This window comes from Symphalangus syndactylus, chromosome 9 (assembly GCF_028878055.3).
Source record: "Symphalangus syndactylus isolate Jambi chromosome 9, NHGRI_mSymSyn1-v2.1_pri, whole genome shotgun sequence".
NCBI lineage: Eukaryota > Metazoa > Chordata > Mammalia > Primates > Hylobatidae > Symphalangus > Symphalangus syndactylus.
In genome coordinates, this window is record NC_072431.2 from 135,183,065 (window position 1) to 135,208,985 (window position 25,921).

Below are 25,921 nucleotides of genomic sequence, written 5' to 3' on the forward strand. Positions count from 1 at the left end.
ACATATATTTAGGGAAAAGCTAGAGTATTACTGCACTGGCTATAGCATAAGGTCTTAAGATTCAGCTGGAGAGACAAGACTGTGAGAAGCATGAGCCAATAATAGCAGGAAGGTATGTAATTAATTGTGCACCCAAACTATGAGATACAAGCGTCATATGAAGAGTGGGACATGAATGTGGGTTTCAAGGTTAGGGAAGGCTAGGCCTGAGGAATCAGCAGCCAGGAGAAAAAGTATGTTTCAGAAAGATGGCAAGCAAAGGCAACAATGATCATGCACTGGGCCTTTCCACCCTGCTGGAATAATTCTTGCTCATTCATTATGGCCTCCAGACTAATTTAACATCCCTTGCTGAATGCCTCCCAAACATCCCATTCTTCCTGATTATAATACTCATTATTCTTTGTGTGAGGACAGAGGCCTGGCATCTGTCTTTTCACCATTATAATCCCAATGCCCAGCAGGACCTGGGGTATGGAGGGTGCTCAGAAAGTGTTTGTGGAACAACATCAGAAGGCAGGAATAAGGAGTGATGGAGGAGGTGGATCTGGAAAGAAGAGAGGTGCCCACTGGAAGTAAGCTGTGAAAACTAGTGAGAAGCCAGGTCATGCAGGGCCTCCGAACTCAGCCAGAGGAGTTAAGGCTTTCTGCAGTAGGAAACAGGGAGCCAACGGTGGTTTATTTAATTTGAATTCTTAAGTCTAATGAACACTCCTTTTCTCCTTATATCATTCCTTCCTGTGTGAAGTTGAGAGAACATTCAGGAGAAATCTACTACAGGCTTACAGAAGTACCACTGCAGGCCCACACATTCTGATCTCCAATTCTGAAATCCCAAAAGCTCTCAAAGCATGTTGATTTTATTGATAAGTTTATAGCAAACTCTTTTGGCAGCAAAACCCATCCTAAACTGAGATGAGGCTACTGGCTACTAAGTGTCCATTTCTCTCCTTGGCAGAATATTTATGAGATTGTTATAAAAACATTGATGTGGTTGATTCTGGCATGTTGTTGCCCATCCCACTTATAAAGGTTGCATAATATGCAGTACATACACCACACGGCTTTTCTAAAGTCTGAGAAACTCTGAACTCTGAATTACATCTGGGCAGAGAGATTCAGACTAGGAATTGTGGGCCTTCATCGCATGCTTATGTACCTGACAAATCTACAGCAGTTTCTAGAGATGGCCAGCTCTACTGTAAGCAGACCCAGAGAGGTAGAGGCAACAGGGCTCTTTTTTTGCTCTTTGTGATCGACTCTCTCTATTCCTGGTAGTTATGTCGTATAAAGTGCCCATGAACACTGAATTGGCAAATACTCAACCAGTGCTCCTGGGGGAAATGCAGGGTTCAGTTTCTGGGAACCGTGGATACATCCTTTTCAGCAAACAATCAATATATAACATTGTTGTATGTGTTTCTTTTAAAGACACCTTGTTTCATATAGATTGTTGATTTATTAATATTGACCTCACAGCCAACAGCACTATAACTCATGCCTGAATGAAGCTTATCTAAAGCACACATTTTCTCCCTAAGGCACATCACAGTCTTCTTGTGCTTAGGAACACTGGAGACCACTTCAATATGAAGCTTTGGTGTTTTGTTTTTTTTTTAAACAGGAGTCTTGCTCTGTCACCCAGGCTGAGTGCAGTAGTGCAATCATAGCTCAAACAATCCTCCTGCCTCAGCCTCTCAAGTATCAGACTATAGGCATGTGCCAACACACCTGGGTACTATAAAAATATTTTGTAGAGATGGGGGTCTCACTATATTTCCCAGGCCAGTCTCAAACTCCTGGCCTCAAGTGACCCACTTGTCTTGGCCTCCCAAAGTACTGGGATTATAAGTGTGAGCCACCGTGCCCAGCCTGGTCCTTTTTTTTTTTTTTTTTTTTGAGACAGGGTCTCACTCTGCTACCCAGGCTGAAGTGCAATGATTCAATCATGGCTCACTGCAGCCTTGACTTCCCCAGAACAAGCAATCCTCCCACTTCAGCCTCCCAAGTAGCTGGGACTGTAAGTGTGCACCATCACACCTGGCTATTTTTCATTTTTTGTAGAGGTGAGACGTCACTCTGTTGTGCAGACTGGTCTGGAACTCCTGGGCTCAAGTGATCCTCCCACCTCGGCATCCCAGCATGCTGGGATTACAGACATGAGTCACTGAACCCTGCCTTGGTCCATTTCAAACAGCGAAATCAGCAAGAAAAATCACAAAAATGCAAAAAATATGACACTAAACGCACTGCTAAATGGACACTTGTTTCCAGCATGAGAATCAAAGCGAGAAAGCAGAGCACAGCCTTGTTCACCTTAGCTGGGAATGTGCCTGTCGGGTGACTCAAATATTTTGCCACTCTTAGTGTGCGAAACGATGACCACGAAAGCCCGTTAAGTATGGATTTTGGGGTCACACATAAATTTTAGCAAGTAGGTGAATTCACAAATGCAGATTTTGTGAATGACGAGGATTGACTGTATTTCCTGCTCAGTCATGACTCAGTGCCTGTCTCCTGGGGAAGAGGAACAGGAAATAAGAATGGTACCTTGGAAACAGCAGTTGTCATGACAGCCGTGAAGGACTCTTCTGTCATGTTCGTCTCTGGATCGCTGGGTGGCTTCACTTCTTCACGCTTAGTTTTGTACTGTGTGTTGGAGAAAATCAAGGACAAGCAAACAAAAAAAGAATTTTTTTTAAGCTTTTGAGACTAAATCACAGGAACATGTTATTTTGGCCAAACAAGTGCCACTGAAGGGATCTACCTCCGATGGCTCTGTTGGCTCCAGTTGTCAATGGTACCTCCCATCAGGTTTTGGAACTAAAAGCAAGGCAGAAATTTAAATCCCTGACTCCCACAATCACCATTCAATTATGTCAAAATGTTCCTTCACTTTCACAATAAACGACAAGTTGATAGAGGAATAATACAAAAGAAAATACAAGCTTGATATGCAGGTGCTCTCAGAGACAGACTGTAAGGATTCCTGTCAATCATTTTTGTTTTTATTAATTAATAAATTATTTGTAATCTGAGCAAACATGCTTCATCACTTTGATAACATCACCACAACTTTAATAAGCATCACGAAAGGTTTAACGATATGGTTGTTCCAAAATCAACAGTCCCCTTGGGGCTATTCAGTGAGTGAGACTGCTGTATTCTCTTCTTTCAGCCCTGTTTGGTTCTGTGGAGCTTCCACATGGGGGTTTAAGAAAGAGTGAGTATATTATTACACCAGGCATAAATGTCCCCCACTACCAGGCTCTGCCAACACTGAGAACCTTACAAACAACCACTGTGACTGATCTGCAAAGGCCCCCCTGTAATAGAGGAGGTTCTGTCCCTCGTGGAGGCCGGCAGAGAGCAACAGAGTTGCCATTTTTGTTGGTATACACAGAAGTCTGTGTTCATGTAACTTATGTAAATGAATACAGCAGTTTGTGATGGACTCAGCTGTCTTAAAGCACATAGATAAATAGGAGGGAAAGGCTTGAAATAAATGGAGTGAAGAGATTGTTCAATTTTCCTACAGAAAAACAAATCATGGCTTTGTTACACTGCATTGTAGAGCTCTAGCAATGGGGAGGCGACGATTTTTTTTTTTTTCTTTTTAGAGACATGGTCTTGCCATGTTGCCCAGGCTAGTCTGGAACTCCAGAGCTCAAGGGATCTGCTCACCTTGGCCTCCCAAAGTGCTGGGATTACAGGTGTGAGCTTCCACGCCTGTCTGGGATACAATGATTAGGGAGAAGACTGAACCCAGATGTGGACCACGCCATGGGGGTTAGATCTTGGGTTCTAATACCAGAGGAAAAGCAAAGAGGAGCTAGAGAGCTACCTTTTTTCTGCAGAAAGTTTAAACTTCAGTACAAATATACCATGGTTCTGCAAAATAGGTACTAGAGGCCACATTTTAAAATACTCATTATCTGACAGATTTCTGACTTGTACCATTTGAGCCTTTTTGGGGGAAAAAGCATAAAGAAAAGGAAGCAGTGTAAATTGTGACATGCACCTTACTGTGAGCCAGAAAGGCTGCATACAAAACAGAGACATCACCTTAAACTCGGCCAGTCACAGGTGTACTTCCTGCTGCCATTTTCGCGGGGCTAATTCCATTTCTTCAGTCACAGCAGAAAAAAACATTTTTTAATTGATAATGGGAAGAGGGTAGCAACTTAAGGGCACAAGTAATTAATATTACCTGCTGAAAACAGGCCTGGACAAGATTCTCAGGGAACATATTCCTGTTGGAGACATGAAAGGCAGTATTATGTTAGGGCAAAAAGTATTGTTTTGTCATACCTAATATATTGGTAGAAATTAGTATAATATAAAACTAGTACTCTGGTTTCTCTTCTGGCCTCTCCTTTGTGTAATACTTCCTTGTATTGAGATTTCTTTTTTCCTGCTGAGCTTCACCCAAGTATAGAAAGCTCTCCTAATCAACCGTCACTTAACTGATTCACTGAGTAACTGACATGCTTGTTCTCCTTGGTGAAATGGTCACTCACAGTCAAGAGACTATTTATTCTTTAATATTCTGAACATTTCTGTTTTCATCAATGAGGTTGTATGCTTACGGATATGGTTTGGCTCTGTGTCCCCACACAAATCTCATGTCAAATTGTAATCCCCACATGTCAGGGAAGGGGCCTTGTGGGAGGTGATTGGATCATGGCAGGTGGTTTCTCCCATGCTATTCTCGTGATCATGAGTGAGTTCTCACAAGATCTGGCTGTTAGAAAGTGTGTGGCACTTCTCCCTTCACCCTTGCTCTCTCTCCTGCAGCCATGTAAGACGTGCCTTGCTTCCCCTTTGCCTTCTGCCATGATTGTAAGTTTCTTGAGGCCTCCCAGCCATGTGGAACTGTGAGTCAATTAAACCTCTTCCTGTTATAAATTACCCAGTCCCAGGTATTTCTTTATAGCAGTGTGAAAACAGACTAATACACTTACCAAGGGTTCATTTTATTTGTTCCCAAATTCTTTATACCAGTTGCAAATATCATCATAATTACTGAATTTCATATTATGTAAACCAGTGAAATATGATCATAAAAAGGAAGGTATGGTTTCTATAATATCCAAGCCACATGCCTGGAAACTCAATAAAGGCCAGTGACTAAAATTTTTATGGTTAGATTAGGTATGGGAAGATTATTGAAATTAAAAAGAAAAACTGGAAAGATTTGCACTCAGCTTTCTTTGCAATGTCTAAAAGTTTTGGTGCTCTGTTCTATAGAAACTATCTGGAAATTGCAGATGATATATTTATAAGGGCTGTATATGCAATAGAAACTGTAAGAAATTACCATGAGCTAACAAATTTGAAGATAAGACCTTGGCTTTATGTCAAACAATTGGTGAATAAATGCACTAAGTTTTAAGTGAAAACAAAATATGTAATGTGTATCTTATGTCTTTTTTTATGAGTCTCTGCTTTAATTGGTATTTTTTATTGACTGACCTATTTACAGCTCTGGTTGCTTTAGATATGAGAGTTTCTCCTGTACAATTAAAAAATGTATTTTTCTAAGTGCGCTTCAGAATTGACTACCAATCCATCCCAGCATCTCTCTGGAACATGTATCTGCTCTCTGTTCATCCTAAATCCTGACGCAGAAGCCTGTTTCTTCCCTTCCCTCTTGGAACCAAGACTTGGCAAGCAGTACTGGCTGCGTAATTTGTGGGTTCCTGGGCAAAATGAAAGTGCACAATAATTCAAAAGTTATTAAAAATTTCAATACAGTAACAGCAGAATATTAAACCACATACAAGGCCTTGTGCTACTATAGGGTCACATGTCCTTGAAGCCACCTTGTGGCAAAACACTCACCTGATGAGATCTAACATAGCATCCACTGTACTGACTTCAGGGGTGCTGCCTGTCCTCTCAATTTCAGCTGCTTTCTGGGTGACACCAGGCTTGATGCTCACCACCAGCACAATACCTGTGGCCGAGAACAGCATCCACAGAGCATTAAGAGCCTTCCAGGGCACCTGGTCAGCTAGCACCTTTAGAACAATGGACGTGGTTGCACCAGGCAATAGTGTGATGGGGAGGACGCTGAGGTCCAGCCAAAATGCTTAGCCTCCTCTGGAACCTCAGCAGCCACCTTAATTACTCTTCCATTTAAATGAATAAGCAGAAAGAACTCCATGTGCTTGCGTGTGTGCGTGTGTGTCTGTGTGTGTGTATGTGTGTTTTAAATGAAGGGGCTGCATCCCAGAAATGCTTCTGAAAAACACCTGCTGATGAGAATATTCTTTTTCTTGAACTTACGAGATCAGCCTAGGAAGGTGTTAGGGTAAGGACGATCCATTTTCTAGCCCAGAGAATGCATCTGATGTCTCTCTGCAACTTTTACCCACAGATGCTGGTTATTCTCCTGAGGAGAATACAAAACAAACCTTGCCTTCCTTCCATACCATAGGTCTTCAAGTATCTAGAAAGCAGTCATGTGGGAAAATGCTGTTCTGGGGGTGGAATGAGGATAAATAGATGGGATTTATAGGGAGAGAAGGCTCATCTCTCTGTAAGGAACTGTCTACATGGCAGAGCATCTGACAGCATCATTGTAGCCTTGGGAAGTAATGGGTTCCTGTCACTCGAGTGTCCAAGCCAAGATGGGAGGCTGTAGAAGAGACCAAGGCATCGGAGGGTGTTTGACTGGAGGGAAGTGAAGGAGAAAAAGGTCCTCATGCTCCTTATTGCTCCTCCCTCAAGAGGAGGCAATGGTAATCCAAGGGGTAGGGCTCTGGAATGCTGAATGGGTCCATTTTGCTAGAGGGAGGAGCTGTTGGGCAATAAGGGGCCATGAGTGGGCATGGCCCACTCTTTTCCTCTCTCAGGGTTGTAGAAGGGCTATACGCCTCCAGCTAATAAGAGAGCAGTATCTTGCTTCTCATTGCTATTTTTTCTCTGTGTCTGTCTTCCTCAGGAAACTCATGAGATGATGTGGTTTTGTTTTATGGCAGAGTTCCGGCCCTCCTGGGTCCCTTGGCCTAACACCACTAAAGCCTCACCACATCCCACCCCTTCTTATCAGCTCATTGAAGCAGGGTTACAAGGGCCGAGCTGCTGCCACATCTGAGTACATGCTCTTTCTGTCTTCCCCCTCTGGGCATTCTTCTTAAAATGTCACTCAGGGTTACAAAGACCAAGCATTCTTCAAAAAACCATGCCAAAGGTATAAGAGCAGCTATTCCCTTATTCGAATTTTCTCCCTCTTACAAGTGGGATTTATCCTTAACAAGGATCTATTAGCTGTTAGCTCTCGTTACTATGTGAAATGCCTAAAATGCTGTATTTCTGGAAATATTTTATAATTATGCTCAACTCCACTATTATAGACCAATCATCCACTTTAAGAATTATATAAGTGGCTGAGCACGGTGGCTCACACCTGTAATCCCAGCACTTTGGGAGGCCAAGGCAGGTGGATCACCTGAGGTCAGGAGTTCAAGACCAGCCTGGCCAACATGGCGAAACCCTGTCTCTACTAAAAAGATACAAAAATTAGCTGGGCATGGTGGTGTGCACCTGTAACCCCAGCTACTCAGGAGGCTGAGGCAGGAGAATCGTTTGAACCCAGGAGGCAGAGGTTGCAGTGAGCCAAGATCATGCCACTGCACTCAAGCCTGGGTGACAAGAGTGAGACTCCCTCTTGAAAAAAAAAAAAAAAGTAGTTAGGGCCAGGCACGGTGGCTCATGCCGGTAATCCCAGCACTTTTGGAGGCTGAGGCAGGCAGATCCCTTGAGCCCAAGAGGTCAAGATGAGCCTGGGCAACATAGAAGACTCCGCACGTCTCTTTTTAGTTAAAAAAATACATATTTTAAAAAGTAGTTGAGCTTTTCTTAACATACAACTTTTTAAAATCAGAAAGTAGTATTGTCAAAGTACCATAAAGTTTTTCCTTTGAAGTCTGTCTGCCAGGTTCAAATGATTCTCCGGCCTCAGCCTCCCGAGTAGCTGGGACTACAGGTGCATGTTACCATACCCGGCTAATATTTTTGTATTTGTAGTAGAAACGGGTTTTCATGCTGGCCAGGCTGGTCTCAAACCCCTGACCTCAAGGGATCTGCCCACATCAGCCTCCCAGAGTTCTGGGATTACAGGCCTGAGCCACTGCATCTGGCCACCAACTACTTTTTGAATGAAAAAATCACCATTATATAAAGTAATAAGGATTCAGAAATAAGTATTACCTAGAATAACAGCAATGAGAGTGGTACAGAAATAATATACGACAGCGCGTAGACCAATTTTTCCAGATACGTTGGAATCCAGTGCGGCAACACCTGAAGGGGAGACAGAAATCAAATTACATTAATTTTAAAAGACAGGTTTCCAGGACCCGTGATTTAATCCTCAAGGTGTGAAATAAAGAGCTGAGAGGCATTCTCATCTACAGACAATGGCCAATAACATGCAGTGGGCAAAAGCAACACTTCAAAATTCCAAACAGATTTAAGAGAGGGAAGCCCAGTCAGGTGCAAGTTCCCCTGCAGGCAGCTTCCCACAGCCTTCGCCTCCAGGAATGTCCTGCCTTCAGATCTTCCAGAGTCGGTCAGGAAATAATCATAAGGAGTCCCCGTCCCACATTTGCACTAAGAACTTTACCAAGATTTGTATTATATCATTCAACATCCCTTGTGATAAACCTCCTTTGGAATTCAGTTATCTAGGAAAAGTTTATCTCGAAGAACTGAGATTGTTTTTTGTTGCTGTAGTTGTTGTTTGTTTGTTTGTTTTGAGACAGAGTCTTACTCTGTCACCCAGGCTGGAGTGCAATGGTGTGATTTCGGCTCATTACAACCTCCACCTCCTGGGTTCAATCGATTCTCCTGCCTCAGCTTCCCGAGTAGCTGGGATTACAGGTGCACACCACCACACCCAGCTAATGTTTGTATTGTTAGTAGAGATGAGGTTTCACCATGTTGGCCAGGCTTGTCTCGAACTCCTGACCACAGGTGATCCTCCACCTTGGCCTCCCAAAGTGCTGGGATTACAGGTGTGAGTCATCATGCCCGGCCTGAGATTTTTTTTTTTTTAACACTTGAGAATCAAGTAACTCATAGTTTTCCTTTCTGCCTTTTCTGTCAGGAAGCTTAGGCGCAACTGGAAAAAATAATGTTTATATACAATTATAAAAGTCATATATATTCATTACAACTATCTGAGAAAGGAGAAAAGGTAAGATGACAACAAAAATCACATCATCTCATCAACCAAGTTAATATTCTGGTGAATGTTCTTCTAATATTTTTCTCAATTTTTTATAAACAGCTGAGAGAATTTTATAGTTTTTAACCCTGTCTCTTCTTAATACTGTAGTTGTAAGCATTTTCCCTCATTGTTAAAAACTCACCCTGAGGATAATTTTAATGGCTCAATAATCTGTCATGTGGCTGTACCAGAATGTATCTAATGATCCACTTATTGCTGGATCTTTAAATGGTCCCGGGGCCACATTCACAGTAATGTCATTATCCATTCTGGTTAGTGTGTTTCCTTCCTCTTTTCATGACTTTCAAATTGCTTCTGTGTAAACAACCTTACTGTGTATAGCTTTTATTGTGAGACATCTTAAAATTTCTATTTGAAAGAGGAAAGACATTAATAAATAATTTCCCAGGTAATGTCAGAGACTTACGATCATATTGTTAGATCTCACTTCAAATGGTCCTTGGCTACCAGTAAGATGACTAAGTGTTGCCCAGATTTGAAAGGGCTGTCTGGAGTGTCAAGGACAGCTGGATTAGAGGTGGAAGGCAGACATCCCTCCTTGCCAGAAACCCTTGCTGTCTATCAAAGATGCTCATATAAATGGAGTCAAAAGCCATTCTCCAGTTGGACTTGGACGTGGGAAATGGGCCAAGTTGAGAAACAACTGAATCATCTTTCGGCAAGCTGTCATTGGAGGTTTCAGACACTACCCAGCCTGATTTCCAAAATGAGGGTCATATTTTGAGTCAGAGGATCATTATAGAAAATGATTTTGCATATTCAACACACATGAGTTGTCCCATAACCATTTGCAAAGCCTAAGGTACAGGGTAGCAGGAAAAAGGAAGAGATTGTCACAAGGCAACCCCAAGGGAAAGGCAGGAAACCTGAATGGCTATCAGCATGCACAGGTAACTTTTATGTTCATTTCCCACACTAAAAGGCCTATCCATTTTTTTAAGTGACTGGGAGATTATGCTTCTCATATATAATCATACATATTTGATGTACAGGAAGAAAATCTGCAAGGAAGTGATCACCATTATGATGACAGAACAAGTCATTTCTCACTCTAAACACACCATTTCTCTGGCTGTTGATTGCTCCTTTGGAAGTTAATATTTTGAGAGAAGGTGCTCTGGCCTCTGTAGCAGCTACCCCAGGATGTTGTTAAGGAGCCATTCATCAAGCTCTGGGAAAAGATTGTGCAATTGCCATATAATGGGCATACTGCAATAGTCACATTCTAGAATAAGCTTGACGATAGATTCTATTGGATTTGAGAAAAATGCAGTTTGCTGTGTTGAAGAGTCTTTCTTTTCCTCACAGTTAGACAACGAAAGATAACAGGCAAGGGACAACAGCAACAACAAAAAAGTCGAGAGATTGAAGGCCAAAATTGAGAAACAAATTCACTATCTCATATTTAGTTTAGGTCTCTTAAAGAAAGAGCAAATCATGATACAGATATGTAAGTTTGCTAAGTATATTATATGATTATAAAATCTGTGCCTATTTCATTTTAGAGCTTGGTATATTGTTTTGATAACTGTAGTAATTATTTCTAAGACTCATAGGTTAAAAAGAAACAAAAAGAATCACCACCTTAACAGACTCCAAGTAACTCATCTGTAGCCCTAATGTGGGATCTATTTTCAGATATATCGTCCTTCTTTGGTAGATGCCCAATTTAAGCAGATTCCAGCTGCTGACAAGTGAGAGTCACAGAGTGGTTACAGAACTGTTCTCAGGGATGTGTTTGGAACTCTCTCAGGATTTTCCTCCAGCAGTGAAACAAATTAAATCTATGTGGATAATTGTTCCCAGCATATGTTAATATGTCTTAATTTGTCTTAATGATTTGGCCATGGGCTGGTGCCTCTGCTTGTACTCCAGGACTCAGCTGGCAATAAAAGGCTTGATAATAATGAGATCTTGTGAAAATATCTTAAACAAATACATCCCCAAGTAGTCATCCAATTTCCCCTCTGTCCTGGAGCACAGCAACTATCTTGTAGTAACTTTCAGCACTGGTCTTTGTTTCCCATTCCTCTAATCCACCTCCATCCTACCGATTTCCTGGATGTATCAGATATTTACTCAAATCAACAATTATACTTCTCTACACTGTATAGTTACCTCTACCTCTGTATAGTTACCACTGTATAGTTACCCTCTACCTCTCTGGTCGTCAATATGAGGGCGGAGCTGGCTCTCAAGTCCAGGCTCTTGGATGATTTATAATGCACTGTTGGGGATAAGGGTGGTGACCACCATAGAGGGAGAGAACAGATACAGGGAAACAGCCTAATCTTTGAAAGCCTCTATAAATAGGAACATTACAGAACTTAATGACCATAAAATATCTGTCTGGATTGTTGTAAACACCCCACCTGCGACTAATGTCAATAATGATGAGGAAGATAATTATAATACAAATAATAATGATGACAATAAACACTATATTGACTGCACGTTAATGCATCATCTTTAGTTCTCATTATAACCCAAGGAGGCGGGCATTATTACCCCCATTTTACAGAGGACAAAACTATAGCTCAGAAAGGCTGAGTACCATACGATCATAAAGCTGGTAAGGTGAGTGGTAGAGCTGGGATCCCAATCTACATTTTACCTCAAAGGCCATATTCTTAACCACTATTCCATATTGGCTCTATCCATGTGCTACAAAATTCTAGACTAGCGCTGCCCAGTAGAGCTTCCTGATGATAGAAATGTTCTGTTCTTCTGCTGTCCCCGGCAGTAGCCACAAAGTGCACATGGCTAGCAAGCACTTGGAAAGTGGCTAGTGTGACTGACAAACTGAGTTTTCATTTTATTTCATTTTAATTTATTTATTTTAATTTTTTTTAATTTTAGAGATGAGGTCTCACTATGTTGCCCAGGCTGGTCTTGAACTCCTGAGCTCAAGTGATCCTCCCACCTCAGCCTCCCAAATTGCTAGGATTATAGGTGTGAGCCACCACACCTGGCCAATTTTAATTCATCTCGACTTAAGTGGCTAATGGCTATCATCTTGGACAGCCCAATCTCTCTAGACTCTACCAGTGTTTCGCATTTAGTGGGTGCTCAACAATGTTGAATGAACAAACTATAGCTTAACTCCATTATCAAATTCAGGAAAAGCTCTTTGCCTTGCAGGCACGGGCAGGGGAAAGGAAGATGCTAAGCCCAAATCTCCTGGCACGTAGTTCATCACTGCACTGATCATGTTGCTCTAAGGCCTGAAGCTTATTCTTCACTGGGCCCCCAGTGCCTTAAATAAGGTGCTCTACGAATGTCTGTACTTGAAGCTTTCCACATGACAGAAAGAGCTGCAGTTTTTACAAGTAATCCTCTCCTTACAAATGACCCCATTTCAAAGATCCACTTGTGGGTCCGAAACTTGGAACTCAGCAGGTAGTCTCCTTAGAAACCACTTATACATAGTGGTTTAGTTTGGTTCCCAGGGCAGCCAGCAGGAACACTTTTCAGCCATAAAAGATTCCACAGGGGAACGTATGTGACATCTCAGTCTTTTTCAACCTTGTTTTGTTGTTGTTATTGTTGTGCAAACCCACCCCCCAAAGCCTTTTTCCTAATCACCACCCCTCTGAAATTCTAAAACCACAAACTGTATATCTGGTTATATAGTAAATGATACATTTGTTTTTTTTTACATAAAAAGAGTAAGATTTTCTCCCCCAACTCACCACCACCAAATAAAAACAGCTTTTGCTGCCTTGGGGACGATATTGTCTTGGTGAGAAATTGTGGTCCAGCTCAATGAGTGTTGACTGTGAGAATGAGAATCCAGGCATTAGACTCTTACTGGCGGGACATCAGAGATCAGGCTCAGCTTGGTCCCAAACAAGTAAAACCTCATTTGCCCTTTAGTTCTGAGTTTTTATTCTCAATGGACGCCTGGGTTTCTTGCTCTCAGGCCATCTTTGGTGCCTGGCAAGGTCTAAAGGACACTCTCTGTTTACAGTTCACTGTCAGAACTCATTTCTCCTGGGAGCTGAAAGCTGTCCTATAGGAGGTGATAAATGAGAGGGAACTAAGCAGGTGTGATGGCATCAGCACAGAAATCAACAGTATTTAAAATGTTTATAGTAATTGGACAGTAACTTTATTTCTGTTGAATGTAATAATAAAAGATAGGGGCAGGGCATAGTGGCTCAGGCCTGTAACCCCAGCGCTTTGGGAGGCCCAGGCAGAGGGATCACCTGAGGTCAGGAGTTTGAGACCAGCCTGGCCAACATGGTGAAACCCCATCTCTACTTAAAGACAAACAAACAAACAACCCCCCCCCACACACACACACAAATTTGCTGGGTGTGGTGGCACACACCTGCAATCCCTGCTACTCAGGAGGCTGAGGCAGGAGAATCTCTTGAACCTGGGAAGTGGAGGTTGCAGTGAGCCGATATCATGCCACTGCACTTCAGCCTGGGCAACAAGAGTGAAACTCCATCTCAAAAAAAAAAAAAAAAAAAATAGGGCTAGTATTTTGTATGTCTATTTTTAATATAACTTTTCTAGTAATTTGCTCTAACTATAGTTTACAAAGGTTATTGATCTGTAACAGATCAGAAATTTTAACAACTGGATTTGCTCCATCCAGTTTAAAAACTGTATGTTTTGTGAAGCCCTGGAGCAGAGACTAGTTACTGTGGGCTTTCAGAGGAGCCTGAGCTGTCACCAGATTGAGATGACCAGGAGAGCCTTGATGGAACTGGCGGCACCTGAATTGGGCAGAAAAAGAAGAGCACGATTCCAGTTCCCTGTGAACCCAGGGTTGTCCGTTAGAACCTGGGACAGTTTTGAGGCTGGGCTGTGGCCTAGAAACAGGGATAAAATGCCCGGTTGTCCTTGGAAGTCAGGGGCACCTGCTAGCTCTTTATTTTAGGTAAAGGCATTTATTTGGTTTTTTCACCCCAGGAGAAGGCTCTGATGAGCAAGAGTGTTGGCTCCCAGCCAAAGCAGTAATCATCTGAACTTTTTACAAAAACACTCCAGAGGAAGCAGTTGCCTGGCTAAACAATAGCATGTTTTAAAAATAAACATCCGAGGGCAAAAGACTCCTCCTAGAGCTCTCTGATTAAGCAACCACCCACTGAGAACAAAGCTTTCGTGACAATCTCTCCACATTGCTGTTAAGGTATCAAAATTCAACTCCTTATTGGAAGTTCTTTTAGGTCTGGCATTTGGTGGTGTTATGCCATTATAAGTGGACACCACATCCAAGAAACTCATTGTTGCACAGGAGTTAAAATTCGCCATGTGGATGACTCCTGTCTCTGTCACCGGCAGAGAGGCCACCTGTGCAGATAGAAGGCATGGGCTTTGGTGGGACAGACTGGGCTCAAATCCCAGCCTCCTCCCAGACTCAGCTTCTCCATCTATAAATTGGAGGATCTGAAATGCCTCTGTCGCCTTTAGGTTAATTGTGAGGAACAAAGTGAACAACCTCAGCTTGCATAGCTGTTGTGAGTATTAGAAATCATGTCTATAACAGGCCTAGTACAGTGCCCAGAACACAGTGTGTTCTTAGTAAATAGCCTCCGTGATTACTGAATAAGTGATGAAGATGATGTGCATCACTGGGCAAATGGAAGGCATTGGACAAGCACTAACTGATTCACTCCCTCGCTCGTTCATTCCTTCATTACACAGTCACTACAGAGATCTTTCAAAGACACAAATCAGGTGATATTATACATCAGGATGACCCTTCAATGGCACTGAAGATAAAAAGAGAAAATCCGTACCTTGGCCAACAGGCCTTGCAGGGGAGACACCTGCCTGCCTCTCCAGCCCCTCCTTGTGCCATCTTCCTGTCTCATCCCCTCCTCCAGCCTCTTCTGGAACAGACCAAGCTCCCTCCCACCCCAAGGCCTTTGCACAGGCTCTTCCCTCTGCCTGGAGTGCTGTTCCTCACTCTTCATTTGGCTTTTAAGTCCTTTCCTCAGAATCCTTCCCTGATTATCCAGCCTAAACCAGGGTGTCCTGATTTCCTTGCTTGACATCCTGTGCATATCATATCTCAACAATTTTTATCATTGACTCATTATTTTACGTCTCTTTCTTGCTAGGTTTTAAGCTCTGTGAAGGCAGGAGACCTAGATATCTGCTGGTTCACAAATGTATACTCAGTGCCCAGCACAAAGGAGATGCTCAATAAACATGCTGATTGAGTGAATAACAGTTATTTAAGTATGGCTGCCTGCCCTGGATCCCTCTCCCAGGCTCTGGCCCCTTGGCAGCAGAGTGTTGCCAGAATAAAACTTGCCAGTTCCAGCTGCTGTCCTTATGATCTGTGTGATCTTGAAAAAGTGGCTTAATCTGTCTTCAACCTCCTGTTTCCTTATCTCTAAAGATGGAGTTAAGGTCCCACCTACTTGACGACTTCATAGGGCTGCTATGAGGATTAAATAAACAGGTTCATGATTTTTAAATTCCAAAATGTTTCTTTTATTCCCCAGAGAAAACAAGGCAGGATATGATCTTACTTTGTTAATCCAGGGCATAGGGAAATCTCTGCAGCCTTGATTAGTACTCCCTGGATGTTCAAAGGGAAAGGAAGAGGCAAAGTGGAGTATGCAAAATCTTTCTGTGCATGCGTCACCTATGACATCTACTTTTCTTAGAGACATTAAGAACTCTCTTAAAATAGGTAATATCATCACTCTAGGCTATTTGGTGATGTTAACAAAATAAACTGGTCCTTGAGCGGAATCAGCTAAACGTCCCCTTGAAGCCTCTGTCAGCTGCTCCACATTTGAAGTTCAAAACGTGCATCAAGAAGCAGTGGGCTCTCCAGGCGCAGTGGTTCACACCTGTAATCCCAGCACTTTGGGAGGCTGAGGCAAGTGGATCACTTGAGGTCAAGAGTTCAAGACCAGCCTGGCCAACATGGTGAAACCTCGTCTCTACTAAAAATACAAAAATTAGCCAGTGGTGGTGGCACACACCTGTAGTCCCAGCTACTCGGGAGGCTGAGGCAGGAGAATCGCTTGAACCCAGGAGGTGGAGGTTGCAAGTGAGCTGAGATCACACCACTGCACTCCAGCCTGGGCAAAAGAGTGAGACTGTCAAAAAAAAAAAGAAGTGGTGGGCTGTGTCCTGGTTTCAGCAGTCCAGGAGCTGGTTTAACGTTTTTTTCATGACTATGGAACACGGTGGGATTTGTAGTTAGGACCAGTTTTTCGGAAGACGCCATGAACTTTTTGACTCCCTGAACTTACTGTCCAGAAAAAGCATTCAATACACCCCAAAGAATCTGAGGAACTCAACTGTTCTTTTCCAAAGTCCATACGAATGCTCTGACAGCAGCAGCCAGCTAATGGCTCAGTGAGACTTTTCTGGGTTTTTGCCACAACCTAAATATGACTGAGCTGTCTGCTTCTCTTTACCCATAAAATTAGTATCTCAGACTTCTAGGCAAAAGCTTCTTCCATGCTGGTGAACTTGACAGACTGATGGCAGAGCGAGTCTTTTTATACTGTTCTCATTTCCAGAATGAATGCATTCAGTGTGTTCATATCTGCATAGCTCAATTCTAATATTGGCCCTGTAGATTCTGCTACCAGTTCAGGTACTTTATAAGAACTTCTGAAGGTCTCAGACAAAAAAGAGTAAGAAAAAAATTGTATAGCATTCTAGATGTTCTGTGAAACATTATTATTATTATCCATATTTTAAAGCTGAGGACAAGTTAAGTAAAATCCAAGGTTTCACAGCTAATCCATGGTAGAACCAGGATTCAAACCCAGGCCGTGTGGCTCCTGTCTGTGCTCTTAACCACTGGCCTCTCCTGCCCCTCCAGGATGGATACTTGTTCAGGTGTCCCTCTGCAGAGAATGGCACAGGTGGGAGTCACTGCTAGAATTGCTTCCCTCGCCTGCAGGCTCAAGTCCAGTCCCCTTGGCAAGGCACACGAGGCCAATAAACCCTTGTGCTCACCCCTTCCATCCCATTCCTCTTGCTTACGTTTCCAGCATTCTGCTTCAAGTCTCACTGTCCTCCCAAGATGCTATTTTGGGAGGACAAAGATGCTATTTTCTTCTGCCTGGAATACCCACCCTCTTCCTTTCACTTGATTTCTATGCTTCCTTCAAAATGGCTCCTTCCAATGTCCCCTGCACTGACCTCATTCCCAGAAAGTGCTTATCACACAGCATTGTAATGTACTCTTTCTTGCTGAGATAAGACTTAATTTTACACCTTGTGTGTCTAGCAGAGCCTGGCTCATTAAAGAGGGAATGAATAAATAAATAAATGAATGAATGGTCTCCCAGGTCCATGCATCCAATATATAGAAGGTCCTTAGAATCCCTTTTTAAGTAATAAAATCAGGTTATCTTACAGCTGAACAGAGCTATGAACAAGTCTAGTACCTGTTTAGTCAGAAAGAAGGTTCATGCATGGTTGATTCTCTGGGCTTCACTGTCTCAGGGAAAGACTAAAGCAGGGCATATTTATCTCTTGCCACTATTCATTTTATTACTTGCAAATGACATATGATTATGGGAACTCTTCCTTATATGCTATGTGCTCATTTCATCTTTGGAGGCCAGGCATTGCAGAAATCAAATTGATACAGTAAGTCCTTTGGCTTCAACAGCTGTATTCTACCTCAACACAAATTTCTTGATAATCTTAGGGAAAGGAGCACTTAAAGTGCATGAAGAGCCCACTGGTTCCAGATGTTGCAAATGAGGCAAGAAGTTCACTCTCAGACTGTGCAGTCTTAGGCAACAACCTTGTCTTCCTGCCTGGAGTTTTAAGTTTATCAACCACCTTGAATGGCAATTTTCATAGAAACTAAACTGTATGACGGACCACCAATGTTTCAAGAAAAGAATGCGTACTCCTCCCCCATAGCTAAAATTGACATTAAATGCTCTTAGCCACCCATGTGTAGGAACAGTAGTTTCTATTTAATAGTAAGTTGTACAATAAAGTGATGTGCGTCTTCAAGTCTTACAATTCTTGCTAACGAGGGACTCCTGGACCTGACTATCCGATGACCTCAGCTCCATGACCATGTGAGTGGTAGGGCCTCACCCTCTTCTACGTGGCTTTCTGTTAGTCTGTTTTCATGCAGCTGGAGTTAACAAATGTTAGCTGAATAAAACTGAACCTTGTCGCGGGGAGGCACGTGGCATGGTTCTTTTCAGAGGAGGATGTGGGATTGTTTCCAGATACACAGCTGCCTCTGAGTAAATGAATACATAGCCTTTAAAAAAAAGCCTTCCTCAGCCCGAAAGATTTAAGTGTGTCATCTGCTGTAAAGCCTGAGTTTACAAATAAGGTGCTCTAAAACTATCACCAACTGCACTTTATTCTGCTCATCCTCTATTCTTCAGTCTCTTCAGTGCATTCATACTCATTGCCTGATGTGGTGGTTTATTTTGTTACCTGGATTCAACCTCAACTAGATTGTATCTGGAGTGTCAGAGTCTAGCTGGGCAGGGGTCAGCTCCTGGCTGGCCTCCTGTTTGTGTAAATGAATGTTTTATTGGCACACAGTCACCCTCAATCATTTACATACTGTCTGTGGCTTCTTTCCCATGACAAACAGAGTTGGGTAGTTGGGCAAAACACACAGGACCTGTAAAACCTAGAATATTTACTATTGGGCCCTTCATAGAGAAACCTTGCTCGAAAGGCAACCAATTCACATATGTATTCTACATCTGGCTGTTGTTTAATAAATACTGAATATACCTAAGCTTTTATAAGGCTTTAAACTTTTTTACTTGGTTAAAAAGTAGCGCAGGTGTGGTTGCTCATTCCTGTAATCACAGCAGTTTGGGAAGCCGAGGTGGGAGGATCACTTGAGGCCACGAGTTTGAGACCAGCCCTGGCAATATATCAAGACCCTATCGCTACAAAAGTAAGAATTAGCCAGGCATGGTGGTGTGCACCACCTGTAGTCCCAGCCACTAGGAAGGCTTAGGTAGGAGGATGGCTTGAGTCCAGGAGTTCAAGACTGCAGTGAGCTATACTGGTACCACTGCATTCTGGCTTGGGCCACAGAATGAGACCCTGTCTTCCCACCCTCTCCCAGCAAAAAGTAGCAGAAAACCTCCGATCTTATGGTTGAGGTCAAGCCCTAAAAATTTTGAAATCCTAACATGAAAGCTGGAGTAATAATCATCTAAAAGTCTGGAGCATTTTTTTTTAATCTTCCAAGGGTAGAGTGTTAAATTTATATTTGGAGAAGCTTCTCAACTGTAAATCCAATCACCCAACCAGTGTCTGGTGGAAACTGGAAGTCACTGATAAACAAAACACAAATATTTTCTCCTGACGTCCAGTGTTTAATAATGTGACTTGTCCAAGAAGCAGAATCAGTACTAGGACTCACACTCAGTGGCCTGGGGGAGAGAGGAGGGAAAGGAGGGAGTTTTCCTGGCTTGATATCTGCTTGACTTGACATCCACTGAGCCGCAAACTGGTGCTGTTTCTTGAGGAGCTGTGTGTGCCCTTGTTTGAGCAGGCATTTATAGGAAATCCAGAGCTGCGACATCACAGGAATGGTTACGGGAATGAGCTACTCCTTGCTCTGGAGGAAGAAATGTGCACAGGAACTGGCGTGGATTTGGCCCAGCCTGACCTGGACAGGCTCCCAGGTTCTACAAACAGGGTGGTTGCAATAACCCAGCAGGTACTATGGTATGGAATGTACGGAACCCTCCTGATGGGGTCCACGAGGAAAAGCTATCTCCCTGTGGCCGTGAGGGGGGTTTTCTCTGAAGTGGATATTCCACAATGGCAAGCATCCCACGAAAAGGTCACTCCAGGTCAGGACAGGATGGCCTGTGTGATAATGGAATTTTTCCTTCTTAGAACCTGGTGTCAGGTTCTGGGATCTGGGGTGCAGGAAAGCTTGGAACACCTTTAGAGATGAACTCCAGCCTCCTGGAGGCAAGCTGGCAGCTAAGCAGAGGGGCAACCCTGTTAAGGGACCCTGGGAGCCCCTTCAGGGAGCAGCTGGATGTCACCATTGGTGTTTCATCTGCTTTTGGTTACCTTTAGCAAAGATTATGTCCTGAGTAGAAGTGTGGTCTCAGCTGCACTTTGGAGAATTAAGCTTCTGCTCCTGTCTTAGGATGGAGGAGCAAAGAGGGGAACTCCTTAGGTCACCGGAGTAGTGGCAGCCACAGCAGACACCAGGAGGTGCAGCTGTGCCCACTGGAGTGCTTCTGGCCCAGGCGGGGGTGGCAGAGGCTAAAGTGGAAGAGCTGGAACCTCTTCCTGAGCAAAGTTATGAGCATCTGGGAAGGATGCTTAGGGGACCTCTGGGAGTGGGACTGGAGGTGCTGTTCTGTTCCTGTGCGGGTCATAGGAGGCTCCAATCATCATAATTTAATTTTGGGAAGAATTAAAGAAAATGTGACCTGAATTTAAACTCACTGGCTGGACCAGGATTTTTCCAGAGCCACAATTCTCAGGCATATTCATAAGCTATTTCCTGTTATTTCTCTGGCGCTTTGACATAAATACAGCTTACAAGCCTAAATGTTAGCAGACCCCAAACACAGATACTCCTCAGCATGGCAGGAGCGTGTTCTTCACAATCTAATTTATGGGTAGGATTCTATTAGTACCCACAATGACTGTCTCTGAAAATGTCTTGAGTTTATATCAACTGTGACATTTTTTTTTCCGTTTTAAAGTAAATTTGAGACATTATGTCATTTCATCACTCCACATGCATTTAAAAAGTAAGGACATTTTCTTATACAACCATATGCCATCATCATCTCTAGCAAAATCATTAACAATTTATGGATACCATCTAACAGCCAGTCTATATTCAAATTTCCCTGGTAAATACGACTTCTTAACTTTATCATCATGTAAAAAGGGGTTCTTCCTGTTTTTTTAAAAAAGCTATAAAGAGGCCGGGCGCGGTGGCTCACGCTTGTAATGCCAGCACTTTGGGAGGCCGAGGCGGGCGGATCACGAGGTCACGAGATCGAGACCACGGTGAAACCCCGTCTCTGCTAAAAAATACAAAAAATTAGGCGGGCGCGGTGGCGGGCGCCTGTAGTCCCAGCTACTCGGAGGCTGAGGCAGGAGAATGGCGTGAACCCGGGAGGCGGAGGTTGCAGTGAGCCGAGATTGCGCCACTGCACTCCAGCCCAGGCGACAGAGCGAGACTCTGTCTCAAAAAAAAAAAAAAAAAAAAAAAAAAAAGCTATAAAGTATTTTTTAAATCTCACCAGAGGCTTTGATGGCAGGATTTTTTTTTCTACCTGTTAATCTGGCAGGAGAGTTTCCTTTATGCAGGAGCACCGATTATTAATCTTGGGTCTGAATTCCAGCTGTGTTTCTGCTGCTAATTTACGTATCCTCAGGGGACTCATTCAACCCTCCCCAGCTTCCCACCTGCATCCTCCTTCGGCCTAATAACTGTATACATTAAGCTACCAGCCTCCTGGATTTCTGAGGCCATTTGCAACGTGAAATGGCCCTTCCTGTGTGTTTTCCATGGCCATCTTCTGGGTGGGGAGGCTGAGGACTACTTCAGGGTGTGGAGGAAGGAGCTGTGTACCAGGTAAAGGTGGCACTGAGCTGGCAGGGGAAGGGAGCAGAGATGGGACAGAGAAGCGACCAGAGGCAAAATTGGAGGATCTCAGGGCAGACTCCATCCCCATCTCTTTCATTACAAATACAAACCAAACAAAAACACATGTTCAGTTGAAAATGTAAAGAAAGCACAACAGATCATGTTTTCTTACTTTCCGGATGTTAACTTTTTGGTTTTGATCACAACTTTTAAAAATGTATACCCACATTTTAATAAAATTTGGAGTATATACACTCTCCTGTTGTGTAATTTTATTTTCCCACTTTACACTGTATGGGGAATGTTCCCACATGTAATTAAATATGATTCTAAAACAAGTTTTTAATAGTTGCTTAGTATGAAAACTTGTATACTATGTACACATAGTATAAAAGATAAATTTGTATACATATGTATACAATATAAATTTGTATACATTTAGGTTGCTTATAATTTATCACCATTACAAAAAAATGCTACCATGAATATCCTTGTACTTAGGAGTTTGAACATATCTCTGATTATTTCTTTATGATCAATTCTGAGAAACAGAATTACTGGGTGAAGAGATCAGAACATGCTCCAAACTGTTCTCCAGACAGTTTGTTCCAATTTATAAGGTAACTGAAAGTGTATGATAAACTTATTTTCCTATAACTGTGCCAACACTAGTCTTGTTGCTTTTCCCCTCTAATCTGACAATTTAAAACATGGATATGCCATCATTGTCCCCACTCTGCTTTGTTCATATCCCTTGAATCTTTGACTATTTCATTGCTCCAAATCAAAAGATGGAGTGGTGGTTTTGCTCGCTGCCTCTCGTTCTTGACTGGCTGCTAGGGGTTTGGTGGAGGAAAAGTGGAGAAACTACTTGACCCATGCTATAGCTTCAGAAGTAGCTGGGCTATGTCAGTGGAATGCTGAGTTGTAAATTATTTTCCTAGATTATTTGCAAGGCTGAGCTAACACACAAAACATCCAGACTGTAAAAATCTCACTAGAGGAATCTCACTTCTGGCTTCTGGCCAAAGGCTGTACTTCCCAGAAAAAAAACCAAACCAAAACAAAACTCACTTGTTATTGACTGCCAAGAGTGGCATGTATTTTCAAACATCTGATATTACAGAATTAGATATTCATACATGTATTTTTACCTTTTCTTCTAAAACCTGTTTTACCTCGAGTTTTGGGTTTGCTGCATAATTTGGATCAATCTTCTATACTTCCCCTCACAGACACATGAGTTAAATAGTATTGCTCATCAGGTGGTTTATGCAGCTTGTGCAGTTGCGTGCAAAATATAGTATATATGTACAATTGTGAAGATTTTTCTTGAAAGGAAGTCCAAAGCTTGCGTTGTATTCTCAAAGGAGCCCAAGAAAAGATTAGGAATCTTGGGCTGGGTGCGGTGGCTCGTGCCCATAATCCCAGCACTTTCGGAGGTTGAGGTGGGTGGATTTCTTGAGCCTAGAAATTCGAGACCAGCCTGGGCAACATAGCAAGATACCACGTTTAAAATTTTTTTTTTTTAAAGAATCTTTGATATGGAGAAGATTCTAAGGGGTTATAATTGCAGTCCTTACAACAGCCAGGCAGGTAACGTAAGAGTGAAGTGGACAAGGTATTGGGCAATCGGGAGTAGTGGAGACTGTGGCATTCTCAAATGCATTTGCTCCAACTAAATGGAGTAGTTGTCTCTTGGTTTCAGACCACTGTTGATAGGTGGAAATATTGGACCAGTGTTCCCAGATCTTCATTTTTTTTTTTTTTTTTTTTTTTCAGAAAAAGCCAGAAATTTGGATATTTACATGAAATCTTTCCAATTTTAAATGCTTATGACAATTTGAACAAATAAATATTATATGGGACAAATGATTGGTTTGCTGCTGTGTCAATCAGGCTGCTAGGGTTAAAAGGAACGAGGCATTTCCAAACATAATTAAATACATTCGTAAAAATAATTAAATGTTCTCTTTAGATTTCTCATAAGCCGAGAACATCAAGACCATTTAAGGACAAAGCTCCCAAGGGACTCTAGTCTGATTCGAGTTTGGCAGTTGGGAAATTCAAAGGCCAAATGTGACAGCTCTTCAAGCAATGCAGTCCCTGAATGCAGCAGATCCTGACCCCCACCCTCCCTTCCCCTGACCAATGTCCAGTACTCTACCAGGGCCAGTCCCAGGCCTTTACGGTGGCGGTGGAGAAAAATGTTCTGGAAGGGGACATGTCATGACTTCTAATTGCATGTTTACATAAAACCTTGATTTTCAAGCTAACAACACCAGCTATATCATGCCATGTTTTACTAATTGCCAGAGTTAAGAACAATAAACTGTGCAATGCAGAGAAACTTATCACACCCAGACAAATTACATTTTTTTAAACCAAATTCATCTCTATCTACCTAAGGAAGCTTCCTCTTCAAAGGAGCCCTGCAATATAATGATCAATAAGGGAAAGTCATTTCCAAATGCACCTGTATCACAAGTTTTAAAAATACTGGGCTTTTCAAATATGGTGCACGTCCATATTTAAACCTTTCTCACAGAACTTGACTGCTGGTCCCCACAGCAAATATGCCGGGCAGATACATAGCAAGTTCTGGGTTTGAGTAGAAAGTGGGTAAGGAGCAGAGAGACCCTGAAGGCAGCTGCTGAGAGGCTGGGGGCAGCACAGCTGCAGTTGGGAAATAAATGAGTGAATGACTGAAAACATGATCAAAATTGACAACCATATTTTTTCCTGGGGACACTAGCTAACATTTCAGTGACCAACTATGCTTTTTTTTTCCATGCCCCAGATAATGTTTTGTTTTTATGTTTGAAAATGACATTTTCCTCCCAAGACATCATATGCTGGTCAAATGAAGATCTGCGCAGTGGTGGACAGAGCTGTAGGCACAGTGTATGACAAAGCAATGCCATGTTGAGAACAGTGAAATGTTTCCACAGAAGCAAATATAGACATTCCAAGTGGAGAGAGGTGGAGAGAGAGAGAGAGAGACAGAGAGAGAGAGAAACGCATCTAATGTATTTCAATTTTTCCCGTAATTAGAAAAGAACAACTTAGGTGAAAGCTTTTCAAATAATCTTAGAGAATGACATGGTTAGGCTTTGTGTTCCCACCCAAATCTCATCTTGAATTGTAATCCCCATAATCCCCACGCGTCAAGAGAGAGACCAGGTGGAGGTAATTGAATCATAGTGGCAGTTTCTCCCATGCTGTTCTCGTGATAGTGAGTGAGTTCTCTCGAGATCTTATGGTTTTATAAGGGGCTGTTCCTGTTTCGCCCGGCCTTTCTCCTTCCTGCCACCTTGTGAAGAAGGTTGTCCTGCTTCTCCTTTGCCTTCCGCCCTGATTGTGAGTTTCCTGAGGCCTTCTGAGCCATGCTGAACTGTGAGTCAATTAAACCTCTTTCCTTTATAAATTACCTAGTCTCAGGAGGTTCTTTACAGCAGTATGAAAATGGACTAATACAGAGAACATCAGTTTTCTCAAGGTACCTGTAATCATGCTGGATATAATTAATGGCAAAATGATGAGTTTCAGCATCCGCATTAGAATTTCTCCAGGAAAAGCAAAGTAGAATTTCTCCAGAGTTGAGAGATTGCTGTGTTCTCGAACCAAGACTCCTGTGGTAATGCCTAAGGAAAACAAGAGTTGGAAAGAAGGAAGAGGAACATTATTGAGTTCTCCTGTATCTATGTCTATGGAAAAATACCCCCAAATGCACATTTTAATGGCAAGAAAAATAGTTTAGATCATTTCCCAGGAATCTGTAAAAATCTAGACTGAAATTATATTTTAAAAGATAGTGAACAGAAAGTACACATTCAGTAAATTTATAAAAAGGATTCTGTACGTGAAAGTTTGTTGTTATTTCTTCCCTATCAATTATGACAAAATATCAAAGAATACTGTGAGAAAAAAAATCATCTTGGTCAATCCAATGTAACTGTTTTGCTTTCACACACCACCTTTGTTTACCTGCAGAGATATTTTACATATTTTATTATTTTTTATTGAGACAGGGTCTCACTCTGTCACCCAGCCTAGAGTACAGTGGTACCATTTCGGCTCACTGCAGCTTTGACCTT

General features: G+C 42.4%; 1 protein-coding gene across 2 annotated transcripts in view; it reads right to left on the minus strand.

Annotated features, from left to right (window-relative positions):
- The window catches only part of SLC1A1 (solute carrier family 1 member 1), a 95,743-nt gene that overhangs the window by 17,454 nt on the left and 52,368 nt on the right, over positions 1 to 25,921 (minus strand). For both annotated transcript variants that reach the window (XM_055294324.2, XM_063609197.1), the window contains exons 2-6: positions 25,328 to 25,468; positions 8,218 to 8,310; positions 5,845 to 5,959; positions 4,211 to 4,253; positions 2,551 to 2,649 (exon numbers count right to left, since the gene is read on the minus strand). In XM_055294324.2, the coding sequence (XP_055150299.1) occupies positions 2,551 to 2,649; positions 4,211 to 4,253; positions 5,845 to 5,959; positions 8,218 to 8,310; positions 25,328 to 25,468 (491 nt within the window). The remainder of the gene's footprint in view (positions 1 to 2,550; positions 2,650 to 4,210; positions 4,254 to 5,844; positions 5,960 to 8,217; positions 8,311 to 25,327; positions 25,469 to 25,921) is intronic.